We start from the raw sequence: 21,588 nt of genomic DNA on the forward strand, positions 1-21,588 counted from the left end.
GAAGAAGCTGAAGCTCAGAGAGACTGGGGTCAAACTAACCAAGGTAACCCAACTCACTAATGGCAAGACTGAGCCTAAAAACCAGGACCCCTGACACATCCCAAGGTCATGCTGCCACTCACCACACAAGGCTTCTTAGGCTTTCTGCAACTTTCCAAAGAGAAGTCAAGAGAAGAGCGGGAGGGAGGAAGAGAGAGGGAGAGCAAGACAGGCAGAGGTAAAGGAAATGAGAAAAAGTAAAGACATTAGTCTCCTAGATTATAATTCATAACTAACTCCTATTGAAATTAAACACATTGTTTTTACTGATAACTAGGTGGTAAAATAGAAACATTCCCTCTGTTGTTCTGCATATTATGTAGTATTTCTTCCTGAGAGCTTAAGCTTTCAAATAAAAATCGATTTTTTAGAGTCTTCTGAAATCCACGGTGTTAAAAGGCTTCCAGACTCATGGGCCCAGACATCCCCCTGCTTTGGGCCACAGAAGTCTCCCTTCACTGTCAGTTAACCTGAATTCTCAAGAATTCCTGGAGGGCAAATAGAAGGACCCAGACACAGCCAGTCATTTTTCCATGACACCATCTAATAGGTCTCTATTTGAGCTGACCCTTCTGTGCTAGGAAACTGTTCCTGGGAGTCTACAAACCAGTTTATTTCTCCAGATGTTCTTTTCTTAGATGATGTATATTATGTGTGTGTCCTTTTTTAAAAAAATATTTATTTTGAGAGCGAGCGAGCGAGTACAAACGGGAGCTGGGGGGAGGAGCAGACGAAGAGGGCAGGGAGCCCAATGCGGGGCTCGATCCCAGGACCCCGGAATCATGACCTGAGCCGAAGGCAGACGCTTCACCGACTCAGCCACCCAGGCACCCCTGTATATGTCCCTTCTAATACTATATTTTTTTTAGGCTTTGTCCTTTTTAGAACACTTTCTTGAGAATTAGAATAATTGGTTTCTGCCTCTTTGTTCTCTTCATTGATAAAATCTATGTTTCCTCTAAAACCTACTACTAAAATCTACTTTCACCTGAAAATTAAACTCTCAGCTTATTACCCTAAGCTGGGGCAGAGGTCATCACATTTTTTTCTGTAAAAGGTCAGACAGTAAATATTTTAGGTTCTGTGGGCTACCTAAGACCTCTGTCATATATCCCTTCCTTCTTTTAACAATGCTTTAAAAATGTAAAAACCATTCTTGAATGCCATACGAAAAGCCTCTGGCTGCCTCAGTTCATCAACCCCTGCCCTAAACCATTCATTTTAATGGGCCCTAACTAACCCATTTGGAATGAGTTGGAGCAACTTCACTTATCTATACTTAGGAAGACAAACTGAAGAGAACTTAAGCTCACAAATCGGTAATTCAGAAGGGCTGGTGGAGAAAGGGGTCTCCCAATGGATATGAAAGGTGACCTTGACTTTACTTGGTTTTGCCATGAGAAACCTGAACCCAGAGAAGCTGGTCAACAGGGATAAAGTTGAAATGAAAGCACAAACAAGGCCAGTTTATTTTACCCAGACTCCCGAGGTAGTTAATGTGGGAAACAGCAGGCTTGGCATTAAAACCCTCTCTGGGGTTGGTTCATTCAGCACACATCTCATTCATGCTCACAGGCCAAAATGAGGTGAAAACGAACACAAATCAAGTCCTGGAGAGGAATCCAGGCCTCGGGCAGTGTCTCCAAGCTATAGACCCCAATTTCCATAAAACAGCTCAGCAGATTCCACTAAAGTAAGATAACTTTATTTTAATAAAAGTGTCCTCTTTTGAAGCTGGCCCTTCCCCCCATCACTAGAAAGCAGTTTTTATCAATAAAAAGCCATCCATTTATTTAGACATACTCTTTTTAGGCAACTTTAACTTTTTCCACCGGCGTAACACCACTCTGTACTTTTCACTTTCCGTTTTCTCCTCCAACACTTTTTTCAGGAGAACCCTCATCACTGTCTCTGTTTCTGCTTCTTTATCCTCTCCAATTAGAAGATCCAATATATCTCCCACTTTCACCTGAAAATTAAAAGAAAACTCAGCCTTCACTGCATTTTGGGAAACGCAGGCCAATGCAAATGTCCTTTTTTTTTAAGTTTATTTTTTTAGTAATCTTTACACCCAACGTAGGGCTCGAACTGAGATCAAGAGTTGCATGCTCCACTGACTGGGCCAGCCAGGTGCCCCGCAAACGTCCTTGCTGTGAATTTTTATCAGGGGACCGTCATCACCCAGGGGGCATGTGAAAAAAGGTAGTGATTCCTCTGAAGCCGTCCCTTATCCCTAGTGCCTCCAGGACAAAGGGCCTCACGCAGAGGAAGCCTCCAATACATGTGCCCAATACCATCCGCGTCCTTCCATCAGACCTAGCCAGCTGGCTGCTTATGGGCAGCTCCGGTGTGCCGCGGCTCAACTACTCACCTCTACTAGGTGATTGAAGGAAACACACGGAGGGATTTGTTTTGGCAACAATGACAAGAGGCAAAGAAAGTGGGGCACAACTGTAGAGAATCTGTGCATAGTAATTATTGCCAGCACTGAGAAAACCATTTCCAGTGTAACTTTTCATTAATTTCTACCCAGATGAGCTACGTAATTGGGGATGGGACAGTCTGTTGAAAATTAGTCACTGTGGAATAATATTCAGCTGTACCTCTTAGAGAAATGGGAAACTTCTTTCCTAGCACTGATTAGCCCCAGTGATGCCACATCATCAAGATGGGACTCAATACACAAAGACGGAATGTCACAAAAAGGATCAGGTTGGATGCTGACTCAATGGGTTCAAAGGGCTGAGGTCAAACCCATTCTTGCCCAGGTGGGAGCCTTGGGCTGAGCAGTCCGGGGCATATCACAGCAGTGTTGCCAGGGACAGCCCATGGCGGGCACCTGGTGCTGGCAGGTCAGGATTCCAGGGGCATCTGCCCAGTGACTCAGGACGGAGCTAAACGGACACAGGTGCCATAGACTTCTTCTACTAGAACACAAGCCAGGAGTGACTGGGGCCACCTCAGATCACTCACCACTGCTTCCAAGGAGGTGGGCAGCAAGCCCACGTGTGGGCAATGGACTCTAAGTGGGCACAGGTGGCCATTTAAAAGCCTACGGGAGGGTTTCTGTTTAAGAAGTATGGTGCCACTTTTACCTTGTTTTCTGATTAATGCTCTCTGAGGCAGTCCTAAGTTCACGCTGTCCAAAACGTCTGTACCTTAGCCGGGCAAGCTCCTATTTGTTTTCCCACCCATTCAAGGGCCCAATATTCAGTCCACAACATGGGAATACACGCATCCGCCACCAGGCCTACTGGTCAACCCGGGCGGCCTAGAGCGGCTACATGTGAAACACACAGCGCAGATTGTAAACCGTTAACCTTCTCCCCTCTGGGCTGAGAAGCAAAAAGGCGCACACCACAAGGAGGCATGAAGACTGCTTCTCCCCTGGATCGGGAGGATGGGCTGACCGAGGCATCATCTAGGCGGGGCTGTCCTCCCGTAGTTCTCATGAGTTCAATTAAAAAAAAAAAAAAGACCATTTGGCCTAACTGTGTGGACATTTAAAATCAATGTCCAGAAATACAAGGTTTCAGAACATTTTGAATGCCTTTGCATTTTTCAGCATGACTTTATTAAAATTCACTTTTTATTAAGTAACATATGCATGTGATACAAAATATAAAAGGCATAAAAGGATACACAGAGAAAAAGGCCACGCGTCTGGTGTATCCCTTCACAGACCTACTGTGTGTAGCATCTGTGTGTGGCTGAGCAGCGGGTCCCTCTGGTAGCTTACTTCTAAGGCAGAGACTAAGAAGGAATGTCTCTCCTTTAGCCAGTCAATCCCAGGGAGCGGGGAGTTTAGAAAGCTTCAGTCCCATACTGGGGCTCTACGTAGCCTGTGTGTAAGTCAGCAGGGACCCAGCCCCTCCTACACCTGGTCCGCAGCTTACAGAGAAGCTCTGTTGTGCCACAGGCGGCCAGGGTCACCACCGAAGCACCACGAACCCGCCCGCCCGACTTCAGGGCCGGCAGCCCGCCACAGCCCCGTGCAGCAGGCCACGGAAGCGGAGGTGTCCTTTATTCGCTGCAAGGGCCTGTCCTTTCTCATGTGGGAGACGGCACAGCACACACAAAGCAAAACTGGCTGGGATTACGGGCTGTTCCAAATATCTACATTTCAAATCTCCCCTCAGCTGCCGTTACTATGGCTACAGGCCTCCTAGTAACAAGCCAGTCGAGTGTTAACACTGGCCCCTTCCTTTGCTGACCCTCAGGAGAAATCTGGAAGGCAGCCGAGACAACAGAACACCCAAGGCAGAATGAAGAAGCAGCAATTAGACTGTAGTTAACAATATATCAAAGCAGAGGGGGGAGAATACACTTGTGTTTGTAAATGAGGCCCTGGCACACAGGCGTGGTGCGCCCAGAGCAGGTCCTGTCTTAGGAACACTGTGGATGCGGAGAGGGGGCAGGGCCACAAGCAGGAAAAAGCAATTATGGGACAAGAAGAGCCTGATCTCCAGATACACGTCTGAAGCGCCTGATTTCCTGCAGCTCACAGAGCCACGAATGACACGCCGAGCCTGCCGGGTCAGGTGTCATCACAGGCTGTGGACCCTGGGACTCGCAGCTGAGACAAGCACTGGGGAGTGCCCCCTCCTCCCGGCTGGTTAGCCATGAGAACCTGTAGGATCCCAGAGAGCAAGGTCTCTGAAGAAAGCCTGTGTTTACCCGGATCCATGACCAACAGCTCACACCCTCCCTTGTCCCAGAGCAAAAGGATGTGGCTCAAGCCCTCCAACCCCAGGGGTGTTGTGAAATATGAAACAAGCTTCAAAGCCACCTACAAACGTGTGTCTAACTTCCCTGGACACTCAAAAAGAGTGTCCTCACAGAGTGAGATTATGTCTGCCAAAGCCTTGTATGTCTGTGTCTTCCAAGCTTTTTTTTTTTAAGATTTTATTTACTCATTTGAGACAGAGAGGGCACGCAGCTGAGGAAGGGGGCGGGGCAGAGGGAGCAGCAGAATCCCCGCTGAGCCGGGGGTGGGGGGGGGCCCTCCATCCCAGGACCCTAGGATCATGACCTGAGCCAAAGGCACATGCTTGACCATCTGAGCCACCCAGGCGCCCCTCTTCCAAACTTTTTAAGAGTCTCTGTCATACACTTTTTTATTGTGCTTTGTTAACTTATACTATTATTGTTTTTCCAATTATGAAAGTGATCTATACTTATAAAAAATTCAGAAAAAGAATGAAGAAAATATAACCCATAATGCCCCAAAGATAAATACTAGTAATATTACTATTTTAATTCTTAAATGTATGTATATATGCAACTTATTTCTACAAAAATACACAATTTTAACTATATATATGATTTATTATAACAACACTGGATACTGGAAATACATTTTCTTATACCTGATTTCTTTCACTTAACAATAGTATTGCTATGGGCCTGTTAGGAAACAGGGAGTCTCTTTTTTGATAGCTGTTCTGTGCACAGAGCAGGGCACACAGCAAGTGCTGGGGCGTAACTGCTGAGCTGAACAGAATCACACATCTGCTCAGGTAACAGCAGTCCAATGTAACCTCTACACAGACCAACTCTTCCTTCTTAGTCTCATTATTAGCTTTTCATGGGACTAATGACTTGGTTAACAGATTTTTGCCAAGTGTGATGGTGGCCTGTCTTAAAATTTTGAAGGAAAAGGAGGCTGCAAAAGAGCAAGTGGTTTGTGTGACTAAGTTGGCTGGTGATTCTCACTAGCTTGAGCAGGCCCCTGGGGAATTGCAGAGAGGGCAACACCGACACACACAAGGAGTGACTGATGACCCCTGAGGGGAAGTCGGGGCAACACTGAGTACTGGCAGAGAAACAGACAAAAATATCTGCTGTCAGGGCGCCTGGGTGGCTCAGTCGTTAAGCGTCTGCCTTCGGCTCAGGTCATGATCCTGGGGTCCTGGGATCGAGCCCCGCACTGGGCTCCCTGCTTGGCGGGGAGCCTGCTTCTCCCTCTGCCTGATGCTCCCCCTGCTTGTGCTCTATCAAATAAATAATAATAAAAAAATCTGCTGTCAGAATAGCTCACCGTTCTGCTTTTCTTCCATAATTTTTCCCCATTCAGCCTGAGTTCACCTTTGTAGAATGCATCTTCCACTTTGCTTAAAAAAAAAAAAGTCAAATGCTTTGAAATAGAGATATATTCAAAAACAATTATACAGGTCTGAGAAAAACACCTGCCATTAATGCATATTCTGACAGTGACCAGCCGCTCTACAAAACCACCATTCTGAGTGCGGGGAAAGTGGGAGTCAACTGCTCCCATCTGTGTCTGAAACAGCGAGATCAAGGGGCACTTCTCAACGATGCCGGACTGGGGCTGCAATCTGCTGGACTCACTGGGCAGGTAAGCTTTGGGAGGGCCTGGGGCACCCCACCTGACTCCTGCAGCAGCCACCTGCAAAGCGGGGGTTCCCGTGATTCATGACCACCAAAGGGCTCTGGGGTCCGAGAGAAAAACCAGGCACCACACGTATGGTGAGGTCATTAAAAAATCCTCTGCGAGTCCGCACTGAGGTTGGGGAAACTGCAATCCAGCAGCTGCTGATCTCTCCATTCAATCACTGGGCAACTAGACCAGGGGAGGGTGCTGACAACAACAATCAGTGCGCTTTTCTCTTGCTGCTCTGACGCCAGGTGATTAACATCTGGGGTTCTGCTTATAAGAGCAGCAGCTACTTCTCTGGGGAAGAGAGAGGCCCCCCTTTACAAATCTGCCAGATTTTAGAGAACATTCAGTAAATTCCCATGAGGATGCCTATGGGTTTAGTCATCTTTACGAGTCCTTAAGCTTCATGGATTAAAAAATTAAACTATGCCATTAAATTATGTCATACAGTATAAATTATACATGGAAATCTGAATATATTATCCATACCATGTTTCTTACCTTGCATGCAGTATGCACACAATGATTGCTAAAGGAATGAACGAACAATGAGGGTCACTATTCTTATATAATTAGTCTAGCAGAGCGAACAAGAATACTAAAGAAATCTTCAAAGTTCCACTTAACATGTCTATGCACTATATATGAACACAGTATTTTCTTCATAATAGTTAACATACAAATATGTGTCAGGCACTGTTAAAATGCTTATTTTTTAATGTAAATTCAATTTAATTAACATAGAGTGTATTCTTAGTTTCAGAGGTAGAGTTCAGTGATTCATCAGTTGCATAACGCCCTCCTTCATGCCCACTGCCCAGTTACCCCATCCCCCCCCACCTCCCCTCCAGCAACCCTCAGTTTCCTAGAGTTAAGAGTCTCTCATGGTTTGTCTCCCTCTCTGTTTTGTCTTATCTTTCCTTCCCTTCCCCCATGTTCATGTGTTTTGTTTCTTAAATTCCACATACAAGTGAAATCATATGGTATTTGTCTTTCTCTGATTAACTTACTTCGCTTAGCATAATACCCTCTAGCTCCATCCACTAAGATGCTGTAGACAGAGGAGCACCAACTTCTAAAGTAGGTGCTATTTTACATTTTACAGATGAGAACACTGAAGCTTAGGGAATTCAAGGAACTTGCCCAGGCTCACACAGAGCATGAAGGGTCTCACTGTAGAGCCCGCATTCTTTACCACCACATTACACTGCTTCTGTTGCTTCTAAAAGGTACCTTCTTACCCTGTGGCATTTGTGAAACCCAGGCACGATTTCCTCTTGCTATATACCTCTAACATGGTCATTAGTCTCCTCAAGAAGCTGGTATTAAATCAGTGGCTCCCCTTAGAGTCGATTGTGTCTCAGAACCAGGGAAATCTGGCACATGGGATGTGCAGGCAGTCACCTGACTTGCTGGGGAGTCAGTGTTCTCATCTGCAGAAGGAAATACCTGAAACGGGTGACCAGGCAGGTCCTCTCCTATCTGGGCTTGCCCCTCACCACAAGATGGGCTGAGTGATGGGAACTACTACATTAAAATGACACAAAGACAAAGGATCTTGTAATAAAATGCACATCGTACTTACTTTCTCCCGACATCTAGGCCCGTCTTTAGGACAACATCATACCGAAAAGACTGCACTACTTTCTCCAGGTCTTTATAGTCTTTGACCACACTGGGGTCACCCTCGAGCTCCTCTTCCTGCTCACTCATCTCACGATCACTCTCATCATCAGAGTCCTCTTCATCCTCGGCTTTTTGCAGAGTCTTCTTAGTGGATTTTTTAGAGCTTATATTACTTTTAAGTCTTATGGAGAGTGGGAAAATATATTCTGGAGATATTAAAAGCCCTGGGAGTCTCAGTGAGAAAATGTTATGGAAAAATGTTTTACAATTTGATGTGTTTAACTGGGTACTAGAAAAATGTGAGTATCGATTCCAGGAAGCACAGAGTTTATATGAGGGTGTCCCTTGTAGCGTTCCCCAGAGTCCAATCCAGACATCTGGCTTTCTCAGAACACTGGCAGGCAATCTGACACCAGTCATAGCCATGGCGCATATAACCTGAAACAGACAATAATTCCGTTTTATTTCACAAGCGCAGTGTCCTGGCATTCTTACAACACAAACCATTCATACCACGAACACTCTAGATCAGTGCTGTACGTATTCTCCCCTACGAAAGACCATATTGGTCTGCACATACTCAGGGCCATGCACTTTTCCATAGTGAGTCTTCTAGCTGTGCTTCCCTCATAGGGGAAGGGGGGACTAGATACTAAGATGTGTCTTAGTATCTAGTATCTTCTAGCTGTGCTTCCCTCATAGTCAGGAGGGAGGACTAGAAACTAAGATGTGTGAACACACCGGTTCTCCTCTTCTCCATCCCCCAAATTCACTTGGACACTGACTGCGACTGAAGAATATTAACAGTAGTTCTCAACGGTTTAAAAAAAAAAGATCTCATGGGGAGAAAGACTATTTGTTGACATACGTCACATCCTTACAATACTGACTTTGCCAAGGAAGGACACCAAGTCATGACTTTATAAAACCCAGTGAATCTCTAGACATTATTTCAACCCCCAGCCCCAGCAAATCAGAGCTAGCAATGAGCAGACAAAGCTGCATTTTACCTTCTTTTCCATCTTTCTCCTACTGTTTGAGGCATTAGCTAGCAGAGAAGGAAGGGGCCAGGAGACCCACAAACTAGGTAATTGCTTCCTGAGGCACTGAGGTGCTGACATGCCAGAGAGTAGTCAATTCCTAGGTTACCTCAAAGGCAGCAGAAACCATCTTATTATGATGGTAGCAAACCTTCCCAAGTACATCAAGATGGCTTTAGAGACCACGATTTAGTAATCTGAGAAGGGTTGCCATATGGTCCATATCCTCATACCTTAAGTCTGCAAATGACTTTCCATGGTGCCAAGGCTATACTTTCAGACAGATTTCTTTGATGAGCGTTTCAATGATTTTTCCTGCCTACTTTCCATTCACCACAAAGCTGACAATGGCAATTACCTGTAAGCCCACTCAAAAGCACATAGCTAGCTACTTCCAAGTTACATTTGTTAACATTTTGGCTCTTATTTTTGTTGGCATGAACAAGGTAGACAACACAAGCTCAACTCTGTATCTCATTGCTCTTGGGACCCCAACCTGAGTCTGAACTGAGAAATAAAGCAGGCATAATTTAAGGGCTTTTTTTTTCAACACAACTATAATTTGAAATAATTTTTAAATGCTATAAAAACCACAGAGTGCTCTAAAATACTGACTGCAAACTATTTGAAGCACCTTAAAGAGAAATATTGAGAGAAATCATTTTTATACATATTCTACCTAATTTAATAGAGAATGAATAATAACCATGCATAGAAGAAAACCTTAACTTTTATAGAAGTAGGGATAAAGAAAGAAAATAGTATATTTCAGTTCCTAGACTTTGTATTTCATGGATCACTACAATAAAAAATTAAGGGGTGCCTGACTGGCTCAGTTGGTGGAGCATGTGACTCGACCTCGGGTTATGGGTTCGAGCCCCACACTTGAGTGTAGAGATTACTTAAAAAATAAAATCTTAAAAAAAAACCCAAAAAACAAAAAACCGCACACACAAAAAAAGGTACCTAATGGTGGACTTCTTGCCAAGATTTTTTTTTTTAACAGTAATTGCTGCTCTTATTACCATAATTTAAGAGAAAGAAGATTTCAATGATTATATGTGAAACATATTTTTGCGGTAGAAAATTTGAAAAGAATATAAAGAAAATTCAAACCACCCATATCCACTCTATGACAACCACTGTTAACATTTTAACATATATTCTCCATGGTGTAAAACTTGAAGAAAAGTAATTCTTTCATAAGCAGAGCTTTTCATACCTTCCTACACACCCAAAACACACAGGAAGGTTAACCGTAAGTGGCCAGAGCTCTCTACTATCAGCCTCAGAAATTCTGTGTCGGTCCTAAGTTCTAGACTGAGTAGCATTTATCCAGGTGATGTCCAAGTTATGGGCCAAGACAGCCCTGGCTGAAATCACCACTTACTGTTGGGCCTAGACCAGATTAGTTAATAAGATGCTCTTGTAATACAGAAGATAAAGATTGGCATTAATGATGATAATTTGCGTATCTTTAGGTGTTTTTCAAATTGTAGGTCATGAGCCATTATAAAATTTGTACTTTTTAAGAACTAAAACTGGGGGTGCCTGGGTGGCTCAGTTGGTGAAGCGTCTGCCTTAGAGTCTTCACAGGTCATGATTTCGGGGTCCTGGAATCGCTCCACCTCCACCCCGTGTCATGTTCCCTGCTCAGTGGGCAGCCTGCTTCTCCCTCTCCCTCTGCTGCTCCCCCTGCTTGTACTATCTCATGCTTTCTCTCTTGCTCCCTGTCAAACAAATAAATTTAAAAAATATTTTTTAAAAAAGAACTAAAACTGAAGAGTACATCTAGTACATCACATACAGTAAGAGTAAATACTGCTTTATGAAACTTTCATTACAATACACATACGTAAGTATACATACACATACACTGGGTCACCACGGAAAATGTATTTACTAAAGATAACAGTAAAAAAAAAGTTAGAAAACACTGGCCTAAGTGACTTCAGCAAAGTTTGTTTTGCTATCAGGTATAATGCCAAAGGCTGTATGTATGCCTGAGAGCTGAGAACCTGGCTGCACATTCCCCCCAATTAACAATATTCCCAGAGCCGTATGTGTGTGCAGAGATGAAAAGGGCAGCCTCTCAGGGATAACGTTATACAGGGCCCTCATTTTACAGATGAGCACAAATGAGACTTGGAGCAATTTAACAATCTGCTAGGTCATACAGCTAGTAAATAACACAGCCAGGATTCCAATGACAAGTCTTCTTAATGCTCATTGTTTACTATGGGTCAGGCCCCGCTCTACCTATTAATTCATTTATTCCTTTCAACCAGCCCATCTCAGTGACACGGTCACATAAATACTAAGTGGATTCAAACCTAGGCTCCCTGGCTAAGTCAAGGCTCTTTACCACCATGCTGAACTGTCCATCAGTCTTCTGACTCCAAGTCCACTGTTCTTTCTACTACCCCATGAAATTTATGTCTCATTTTCTCTTGAACAAAAACCAACTTTCACCGACTGCAATACCTGAGAGAATGGATAGTTTCAGGAGCAGAGGAGTAGGAAGAACTGTTGGCCTGACTTAGAAGAAATCCAAAGAGGAGACATCCTGGGGGAGGGAAGTCCTCTCTGTCAGTCTCTGGACTCCCACACCCCCCCCCGCCATTTCCTGCCATTATAGCACACTGTTACCTTTTATGAGGAATGCCTGGATATGATGGTGCTCTTTGGATATATCACAAATACATTACATTTACCTACACTAGGAAACTTTTATTAGCACAGGATAACTATTAAAATAATATTCATAGAAAAACAATTAACATAGCCAAAATGTCAAGCCAAGCATTACCTTTGTGTTTATTAGCTACTCCCTCTTTGTGATCTGCTTCACTCTCTAGCAAACGCTGGTACGTGCTGAAGTTTAGATAAAATTTATGAACATAAAATTGAGAAAACACGTTAACCTAATTTTTGCTGGAGAGGATGACCATTTGTAGCAGTGGGCACTAGGGCCACAGGGTAGAGTCTGAGAACCCAAGTTCTATCACAGAGCTTTCAAACTGGTGGGAGGAGAGGGCTAACCAGGCCCTAACCCCTCTTCGACTAGAACAGCAGTGCTGGAAAATACTGGGTTTCCTTATATTCCACCTGAAGAAAGGATTCTACCACTGCAAAGAAAAGTGTCTGTCCTTTTAGCATGGCTTCTCCATCTTCCAGGCTCCACACAAGACGCACTCTCCCTCTCTGCCCTCCCCTGCCCTTTCCCAAACTCATGTTGCACCAATACTGTGTCTTCCGTACTATTCTTCTTTTTTTTTTTTTTAAGATTTTATATATTTATTTGACAGAGAGAGAGATAGCGAGAGCAGGAACACAAGCAGGGGAGTGGCAGAGGGAGAAGCAGGCTTCCCGCGGAGCAGGGAGCCCGATGCGGGGCTCGATCCCAGGACCCTGGGATCATGACTGGAGCCGAAGGCAGCCGCTTAACCGACTGAGCCACCCAGGCGCCCCTTCCGTACTATTCTTATCTCCCAAACTCTAAGGGTAGTGACAGGGCAGGAACCGTGCCTCATTCCTCATTCCCATCCCCAATCAGCTCGGCACACACAAAAAACCAGTGAATACTTGCAGATTCATTTTCCAGAAATGAAGGGAGCATCCTACCCATTACCACATCCACCCCTCATGCACTCATTTGCCTGCATATGCCAAATAGCCAGATAGACTAGGCCTGCTTATAAAGCAAACAGTTCTTGTCCTCAAGAAACTGCTATTCAAGTGGAATGTGGGCAGGTAAACTGGCTGTCAGAGAACTTGAGTGAAAGCCCAGGTCCAACGGAGGCTGGACCCTGCACAGACTAAAGCCGGAGCAGGGATGCCGGAGAAGAGTTCTAATGGCAAAGGTGGCCTGACACAGAACTTTGGGGGAAACAGCAAGTTACAACTATAATTTTTCACTTTCTAATGGACCACTCTCATTAGCATGCTGTTATTTCTCTCACTGAATAACCAACCAGCCTTCTCTTAGTCCCACTAGCCCCCAGCTACAACTTCTCTTGTTCCTCTCTACAACAAAACTCCTCAAAAAGGGTTGTCTGTACTCTCCTTAATGCCTCTCATTTTCCAAATCCAAAAGATCATTTGTTAGTCCTCAACTCGTTTGACTTCTCAGCAGCATCTGAGCCAACTGATCACTCCCCTCTTCTTCACTTGGCTTCCAGGACACCTTCCTCTTGGTTTTCCTCCCACCTTACCTGCTGTTTCTTCCCTTCTCCCAGACGTCTTAATGTTGGAGGTCCCCAGGGCTCAATTTTTGGCCTGCTTCTCTTCTACATTTACTTTATCCAGCTCAACTCTATCGGTCAGCTTTGACAAATGCGTATCAAGACACCAAACACTTCCATGGCTTTAAATATTGCCTACATGCCAACTACTCCCCAAGCTATATCCCCATTCCAGACCTTTCTCCCAAATTCCAGACATGTAGATCTGTGCAGAGGAGTTAATATAGCAGGCTTGAGTCTATCCTTAGAAAGGCCTGCTTGCAAGGTGGACCTTTGGCTGGCATCTGGAAACTTGGATTTCAGGATTCTCACCATTCTCAGAATTGACAGGAGTCGCTCACTGGGTCTAAACTGTTTGTACAATTTCTTATGCTGAGTACCTGCTTTCCTTCTGGGAGTCTTGAATTTGGGTACATGATAGGCAGACAGTGCCCATGTGACTAAAGCCAATCAACACCCTGGGCAGAGGTTCTAATGAGCGTCCCTGATAGACAAAATTTCACATATGTTGTTACAATTTGTTGCTGGGGACTTAAGCATGTCCTATGTGAGCCCACTGGGAGAGGACTCTTGGAAGACCACCTGGTTTCCTGCACACTTTGTCCTATGAGTCTTCTCCCTTTGCTGACTGTGCTATCTTTTTGCTGTGATAAATCATAGCCATGAGCCAGAGCCAAGTCCTGTTGAATCTTCCTAGGCAATCAATGCACCTAGGGGCGGTCTTGGCGACCCCGGACGCAATATCCAAATGCCTGATAGCTCCACTTAGGTGTGTAACAGGTACTTCAAGCCTTATTGGTCCCAAAACAAACTCCTGACATGTCCCCAATCCTAAATCTGTTTCAACTGTAGCCTTCCCCATCTCAGCGAATGATAACTCCACCCCTGTAGGTGCTGAGAACAAAAGTTTCTAGTCATTCTTGACTCCCCCTCATACCCATATCCAATATCAGGAAATTATGTTGGCTGTATCTTCAAAACATGCCCAGTATCCCATCACTTCTCACCACTTCCATTGCTACCACAGATTTAAACCATCATGACAGATGATGATAGCAATACTACAAAGGCTCCATTAGAGTCTATTTTCCACATAGCAGTGATTCTTTCAAAAAGTAATTTATACCGTATCACTCCTACAAAAGCACTGAGAAAAGGTTAGAGGCTGTATGTGATCTGGTCCCCCCATTCCCCCATCTCTTGCGACTCTCAACCTCTGCTCTCTCAGGTCTAGCCACGCTGGCTTTCCTGATGCTCCTCACATACAACAGGAACATTTCTGGGTAAGGTCTTTGTTCCAGCTGCACCTAGAAATCTCTCCTGCCAGGTAATTGCACAGATAACTCATTTTCTTCAGCTCTGAACTCAAATGTCACCTCAATGCTGTGCACTCATCCCAATTTTATTTAATAAGCATCTTGCCCTCCCAATCTCCCCTTACTCTGCTCTACTTTTTTCCTCCATAGCACTTCTAACCTACCAATTTACCCGGTTTTTCGTTTTCTTTTTTTGGATTGTTTCCCCTAACAGAATATAAACTCCACAAGGGTAGAAATCTTCACCTGAATTTGTTTCCCTCTGCTGAATCCCAACTGCCCAGAACAGTGCGTGGCACATGGGGAGTGCTTAATAAGCCACTGTGGAATGAAAGTAGATCAAGAGAAATGGGGCATCAGAATGAATCCAGAAAAGAACCCACAAAGTTTGGAGCTGGATCGAAGGGCAAAAGGCTAGATCTCCAAAGGCCTTGCTTATCAAAGTCTGGACTTGACCCAGAGAGCATGTGAATCACAGAAAGATTTTAAGTAGGGGAGTGACCTGACAGTGCGTTTTAAAAGAGTTCTTTGCCAATGGTGTGGACGTGAGCAGTGGAGATGAAAACTGCAGGAAGCCCAGAGGTTTGTGGTGAGATCTTCAGAATAGATAAGGTATGTGAACGAGCCGAAGCCTGTAAGCAAAGCAACGTCTGGAATAGAGGCAACGCTGCCCTTGACCTGCGGGACACTGGGAATCGCTCCACGTTCGTGAACCTGTTCACTACTCGGTTAGGGAGAACCTGGTCTAACTGCTTTGCCGTCTACTGCAACTGAAAATCATCCCTTCTGGAGACCTCTCAGGTTGACCGCGGAAACAGGGTCGGCTTCCCCGACATACTTCCCACCCCCGCGAACTGCGCACCTTCCCAGGTCTTCAAGGTCAAAGGAAACTGGACACCTGTGTCCTCGAGCTCCGGGTCTGCGCTTGGAGCCAACAGTAGCGGCCGGGCCCAAGGGCGACTGCCACGGCGCACCGTATCCCCACGTCCTCTGCAGCCCCCGGGTCCACAGGGCGTCCAGAGGCTGGCCGGGCCGAGGCAAGACGCGGGAGATTCACGCGGAGTCCTGGCAGGAGCGCAGGCAGGGCAGAGGCGCTCGTCGCGCCCCTGCTTCACGAATGCGCGCCGGGAAGCAACAGAGTGGGCTCCGGCCGGGGACACAACACGCCCGACAGGGGCGCAGTTACTTGCACGTCACGGCCGCTCCTCCCTCCCTCCCTCGGCCCCTCCCGGCGGCCCTGCAGCCCCGGCCCTCCAGGCCCCGCCCCGCCATGCCCCGCCCCTTCCGTCAGCGCCGCCGCGGCGAGAGCGGGCCGGGCGGGGCTCACGGGCGCGGCGGCGGCGGCGCAGCGACCCCTGCTGGAGATGGCGCTTCGGAGGACTGCTCAGAGGACAGTCCCCAGCGGATTCGAGCCCGGAAGCCGGAGCTGTGTTTCCACGTGGCTGAAGAGAGTTTATCTTCATGCAGTGTCCTTGGATTTTCTGGGGTCACAAACCCTTTTGAACATCTTTGAGAGTTATAACGTTGCCTCCATAAAAATGTACATACCTGCCAGAATTTACTAATTAAATAAGGTAAGTTCACAACATCTTTTCAAGAATAAATTGATTAAAAGGTAACTGGGTCATAACTCTCATGCAGTAGCTGATTAGATGGCCAAATAAAAAAGTCTGAAAAGGGCGCCTGGGTGGCTCAGTTGGTTAAGCGACTGCCTTCGGCTCAGGTCATGATCCTGGAGTGCCAGGATCGAGTCCCGCATCGGGCTCCCTGCTCGGCAGGGAGTCTGCTTCTCCCTCTGACCCTCCCCCCTCTCATGCTCTCTCTCTCTCATTCTCTCTCTCAAATAAATAAATAAAATCTTAAAAAAAAAAGTCTGAAAAGACTGCTTAGCCATGGACCTTGTGGAAACAAACCCTTTTGCAACGTAAAAAGATAAACCAGAAACCAAAGAAAGAACTTCCAAGGGACAACCTGTTTTATACATATCCACATTAATGCTTATGGGGATACATGCTCTGTTAAAAATAGCGATCCCCCCCTCCGTTATCAGAGCATCCTCCCTTCTCTTTCCCGTCCTCACCAGCTCTAAGTCTGCTACACATTATTTTCCACTGCTTCCTAATTGCTTCACACAGTGGCTATTTGGTTGCATTCAAACAATAAGAAAGAGGGGTTACAAATTATTTCAAATGTTGAAATGATACAACTTCGTACAACTGTCAACTCAGTTTATACTGTTGACATTTTGGGTGATATACAGTTGCATTTACTTTCGGAGAAGATTACAGATAAATTGTTAAATCTGCCAGTAATAGGGGTTTATCAGTATTATTATAAACTTACAAAATTACTGTATAATTGTGCATGATTACAGGAGGAGATAAAAGAATACAATGAAAATGGGTTACACAGACCCAACTTGGTCACTGGCCTTTAAAAAAAGAGACATTTCATTAGATGAATCAAGTTAGTTTTTAACTTAAAATGCTAATTAATATTAAAAACTGCTGTGAGATTAACAAGTAGTATGTGGGGGGTTGGGGGTACATATATTTGTGATTTGTAATTTTTTTCTTGGGCACCTGGCTGGCTCAGTTGGTAGGGCATGTGACTCTGGATCTCAGGGTCAGGTGTTCAAGCCCCATGTTGTGTGTGGAGCCCACTTACAAAAGAAAAAAAGAAAGAAACATCCCATTCTTTTTTCCCCTGGGCAGGGGGTCCTGGCTGTAGTGTGTTTTGGGGGTTGTAGTTTTCACAAATTCAGACCACCTAGTGGACCAAATTCCCATTTCAGTCAACAGGGCTATGCTACTTCAGATCACAAGATGAGAATTTTAATTTAGCTCAAATAATTAATCTTATGTAAAGAGATGAGTAAATCAGATGGTGCCTTTGGTTGGGGCCTGTAGATAAATTTAAAGTTATTTTTTTAATGCAGGAGGAGCAGCTTCACTGTCCATACTCTCAACATTGTTACAGGCTGGATTTTATTTTCTTATATTTCCTCTTACAACTTATTTACTGCTTCTTTCTTTTTTTTTTTATTAAAATATTTTATTTATTTACTTGGAAGAGAGAAAGAGCGAGAGCACAGAGGGAGAGGGAGAAGCAGGCTCCCCACTGAGCAGGGAGCCCAATGTGGGGCTCGATCCCAGGACCCTGGGGTCATGACCTGAGCCGAAGGCAGACGCTTAACCGACTGAGCCACTCAGGCGCCCTGCTTATTTATTTCTTTGTTTAAGTGGAGAAAGATTACCTGGAGAAGAAAGTTCCTTTCCACTGCCTCACCTTGCTTATCCCAAACCTCAAGGTTAGCTAATCACCAAAAATATTTTAAGAACAATCCATTACAAAGCCCCATCCCTCCACTCTGCACCCCATCTCCTCTCACCTTCTCAAGGAGTTTATTCTTTTGGCTCTGCTCTTTCCTGAATCATCAATTTTTCGCACTCTTCCAGATCATTCCTGCCCACACACAAACAATACAAGCAAGTAACAAGTTCTAGTTATCTCACACAAATGAGATATATGAGAGATTATTTAATTTTAAAAAATTGAATAGATATAATGTGATACTTTCTTCAGTTCACTTTATTTTTGAGATTCATTCCATTTCTTCTTTTTTTTTTTTTAAAGATTTTATTTATTTATTTGACAGAGAGAGACAGCAAGAGAGGGAACACAAGCAGGGAGAGTGGGAGAGGGAGAAGCAGGCTTCCCGCGGAGCAGGGAGCCCGATGCGGGGCTCGATCCCAGGACCTGGGATCATGACCTGAGCCGAAGGCAGATGCTTAACCGACTGAGCCGCCCAGGCACCCCAGATTCATTCCATTTCATTCATTCCATAAACATTCCATGTTTATACATACCTTTGGGCTTCTTCATGCAATTCATATATAAATTATTCCCAGTTTATTTGTTTCCTTCCTGAAGAACAATTAGGTTTTGTCAAACATTGCAGTGGTGGGCACTTATGGGGGTATCACTGTGTGTGAAAGTGTCTCTAGGGTGTTTACTTAGAATAGGAATCTCTGGGACCCAGCATGTTTTTCTTCAATCTTACTAAAAATGGCCCCCCCCATTCTCAATAGGTCTCAATAGATTTTTATTTTTATTTTTAAAGATTTTATTTATTTAAGAGAGAGAGTGAGAGAGAGAGAGCACAGGCAGGGGGAGCAGCAGAGGGGAAGGGAGAAGCAGACTCCCCGCTGAGCAGGGAGCCCGATGGGGAACTTGATCCGAGGACCCCGGAACCATGACCTGAGCCAAAGGCAGACGCTCAACCAACTGAGCCACCCAGGCGCCCTGTCATCAGATTTTTAAATAGTGTCAGTCCTATGGATGGAAAATGGCACCTTGTTTTAACTTGTAAACTTTCCCTGATTGGTATAAAGATTGAGTATCTTTTTGTATAGCTGTTGATCATTCAGATTTTCTCTTCTTTGATTTGCCAGTTTATATCCTTGCCCACTTTTCTGTGTAGTTTCCTTTTCCATTCACTTGCCTTCCCGGTGAAGGTAAACACAAGCACCACCAGAACTCTAGGAACTCACTGCATGCATCATGCACAAGACCTGCAACAGAAATGGCTCCCATGGAGTTCAGCTGTGTAGTGATCCTGGTAACCGTGCTCCTGATTTGGGTCTATGAGGCCCTTGCTTAGTTGCTTGCTTTTTTTCTTTTTTTGGAATGGACTATTTTTTAAAAATTTATTTATTTATTTATTTGAGAGAGAGAGTGAGGGCTCATGAAAGAGAGTGGGGGGAGGGGCAGAAGGAGAAGCAGACTACCTGCTGAGCAGGGAGCCCGATGTGGGACTCGATCCCAGGACTCCAGAATCATGACCTGAGCCGAAGGCAGTTGCTTAACCAACTGAGCCACCCAGGTGGCCAGTGTTTTTTTTTTTTTAGCTGAAGTACAGTTGATACACATGCTACCCTAATTTCAGGTGTATAATATAGTGATTCAACTTCTCTATACGTTATGCTGTGCTCCCCACAAATGTACCTACCATCTGTCACCATACAACACTGTCACAATACCATTGACTATATGCTGTGTGCTGTACCTTCCATCTCCTTGACTTACTCATTCCATAACTGGAAGCCTGTACCTCCCACTCCCTTTCACCCCTTTACCATAATTTATTTTTATTCTTCTGTTGATGGACTATGGCTACTTTTCTGATTTTTTGTTTTTGTTTTTACTATATTAGAAAATGTATCCATGAACCATCTTTCAAATTTATTTAAGCCAAAATTTTCAGAGGGCATCGATTTAGGAGGAAAATTACTGGAATTTTGAGTGTGCGTGTATGTTCAGCCTTATAAGATAAGCCAAACTGTTTACCAAAATGATTATTATCTGACCAAGCAGTATGTGAGGCTTTCCAATTTGGTTCATATTCTTTTACTAAGTGCAGCTTTACACTGTCATGCTTCTCAATTTTAACTAATCTAGTGGGAGTGTAATGGTATCTCATTGTGCTGTTAATTTGCATTTCTCTGATTACTCATAAAGTTGAGCATCTTTTCATTTGCTTGTTGGCAATTTTTGTTTCTTCATCTGTTTTGTCCAATTTTGTTTAATGATTTTATTTTATTTATTTTTAAAGATGTATTTAAGAGAGAGAGAGAGAGCATGTGCGAACAGGGGGAGGGGCAGAGGGAGAGGGAGAGAAGCAGAGTGTGCTGAGCGCAGAACCTGAGAAGGAGCTCAATCTCACAACCCTGAGATCATGATCTGAGCCAAAATCAAGAGTCCGATGCTAAAACAACTGAGCCACCCAGGTGCCCCTAAAGATTTTATTTTTTGTTTTGTTTTGTTTTTTTAAGATTTTATTTTTAAATAATCTGTACACCCAACGTGGGGCTCAAATTTACAATCCCGAGATCAGGAATCACATGCTCCTCCCAACTGAGCCAGTCAGGCACCCCAATGGCTTCTTATTTTTAATGTAATTATAGGGGAGGTGAAAAACCTCTTTCCTTCATCCTCTTATATTCAGTAACTGGGATCTTTCAAATTAAACTGACAAAAGACAGATTAACAGGAGAAAAAACCCCCAGAGTTTGTTTATGTGTGCAAAGTACATACACACAGGAGAACTGTGATGAGCAGCTCAAAGGGGTGGTTAGAATTAGGGGATCTAATACTATCTTAACAAAGGGCAATAAATTGTGGAGAAGTGGCAAGACAAAGGAAAATAGTTTAGGCTTCTAGGGGTAGTAAATTGCAGGAAGATAAATACGGGGCAGGGGGAACTAACGGAAGAGAAGGACTATTTTAGTAACCTTTGTTATGCAGACTCAATCTCATGCAGTCTTGGGGTGATAAGAGTGTCTCTGGCAGTTCTTTTCTTCCAGGTTGGGAGAAGTAAGGGGAGCGCCTTCATAAAGGAAAATTTATACACCCTGCTTTTAGGTAGAAAGCAGGAGGGTGGAAAGCTTTGCCTTTGCTGTTTTTCAGTTGCCTTCAGCCCCAAATAACGCTTATGCCAAAGTTGCATATTTTGGGGTCGTATACTCTGATGGCCTTCGTAATTGAATCTATCAGTCTTGTTTTCAGTGGCTAACGCATTGTAGTTTTTGTTTAAGAAATCTTTCCTGGGGCGCCTGGCTGGCTCAGTCGGTGGAGTGTGTGACTCTCGATCTCAGGGTCATGAGTTCAAGTCCCATGTTGGGCATAGAGCTTACCAAAAAATTAAAAAATTAAAAAAATTAAAAATTAAAAAATATTTCTAAAAAAAAAAAGGAAAATTTTCCCAACCTTGAAAGTCATGAAGGTATCTTCTCATTTCTTTCAACAGTTCTAGAGTTTTATCCTTCATATTTAAGTCTATTCCATTTGGAACTGTTTTTTATGTGTGGTGTGAGGAAAGAATCAATTTCATCTTTTTTTTTATCCCCCATAAGGATCACAGT

The 21,588-nt window shown here is 44.3% G+C and overlaps 1 protein-coding gene and 1 non-coding gene across 2 annotated transcripts; one reads left to right on the plus strand and one right to left on the minus strand.

The window, feature by feature from the left end:
• Positions 1-1,485: 1,485 nt before the first annotated feature.
• MTRES1 (mitochondrial transcription rescue factor 1) lies at positions 1,486-15,749 on the minus strand. Its single transcript, XM_021693322.1, has 4 exons — positions 15,564-15,749; positions 8,025-8,503; positions 6,080-6,152; positions 1,486-2,008 (listed from the first exon to the last, which is right to left on the minus strand). Exons 2-4 carry the CDS (start codon positions 8,489-8,491, stop codon positions 1,829-1,831), a joined length of 720 nt encoding a protein of 239 aa, XP_021548997.1. The 5' UTR covers positions 8,492-8,503; positions 15,564-15,749; the 3' UTR covers positions 1,486-1,828.
• Positions 15,750-21,277: 5,528 nt separating this feature from the next.
• On the plus strand, positions 21,278-21,350 carry TRNAE-CUC. Its single transcript has one exon. It is a non-coding gene; the product is annotated as a tRNA-Glu (tRNA).
• Positions 21,351-21,588: the final 238 nt, after the last annotated feature.

Source organism: Neomonachus schauinslandi, chromosome 8, assembly GCF_002201575.2.
Source record: "Neomonachus schauinslandi chromosome 8, ASM220157v2, whole genome shotgun sequence".
Classification (NCBI taxonomy): domain Eukaryota; kingdom Metazoa; phylum Chordata; class Mammalia; order Carnivora; family Phocidae; genus Neomonachus; species Neomonachus schauinslandi.

What these genes read in the sequence shown, in the direction of transcription:
- MTRES1 (XM_021693322.1), bottom strand. Translation starts at nt 8,491, where the DNA reads ATGGCTATGACTGGTGTCAGATTGCCTGCCAGTGTTCTGAGAAAGCCA. An exon ending in GGCCTAGATGTCGGGAGAAA is followed by an intron (nt 6,153 to 8,024) that starts GTAAGTACGATG and finishes TTTTTTTTTAAG; the next exon opens with CAAAGTGGAAGATGCATTCT. An exon ending in TATGGAAGAAAAGCAGAACG is followed by an intron (nt 2,009 to 6,079) that starts GTGAGCTATTCT and finishes TTTAATTTTCAG; the next exon opens with GTGAAAGTGGGAGATATATT.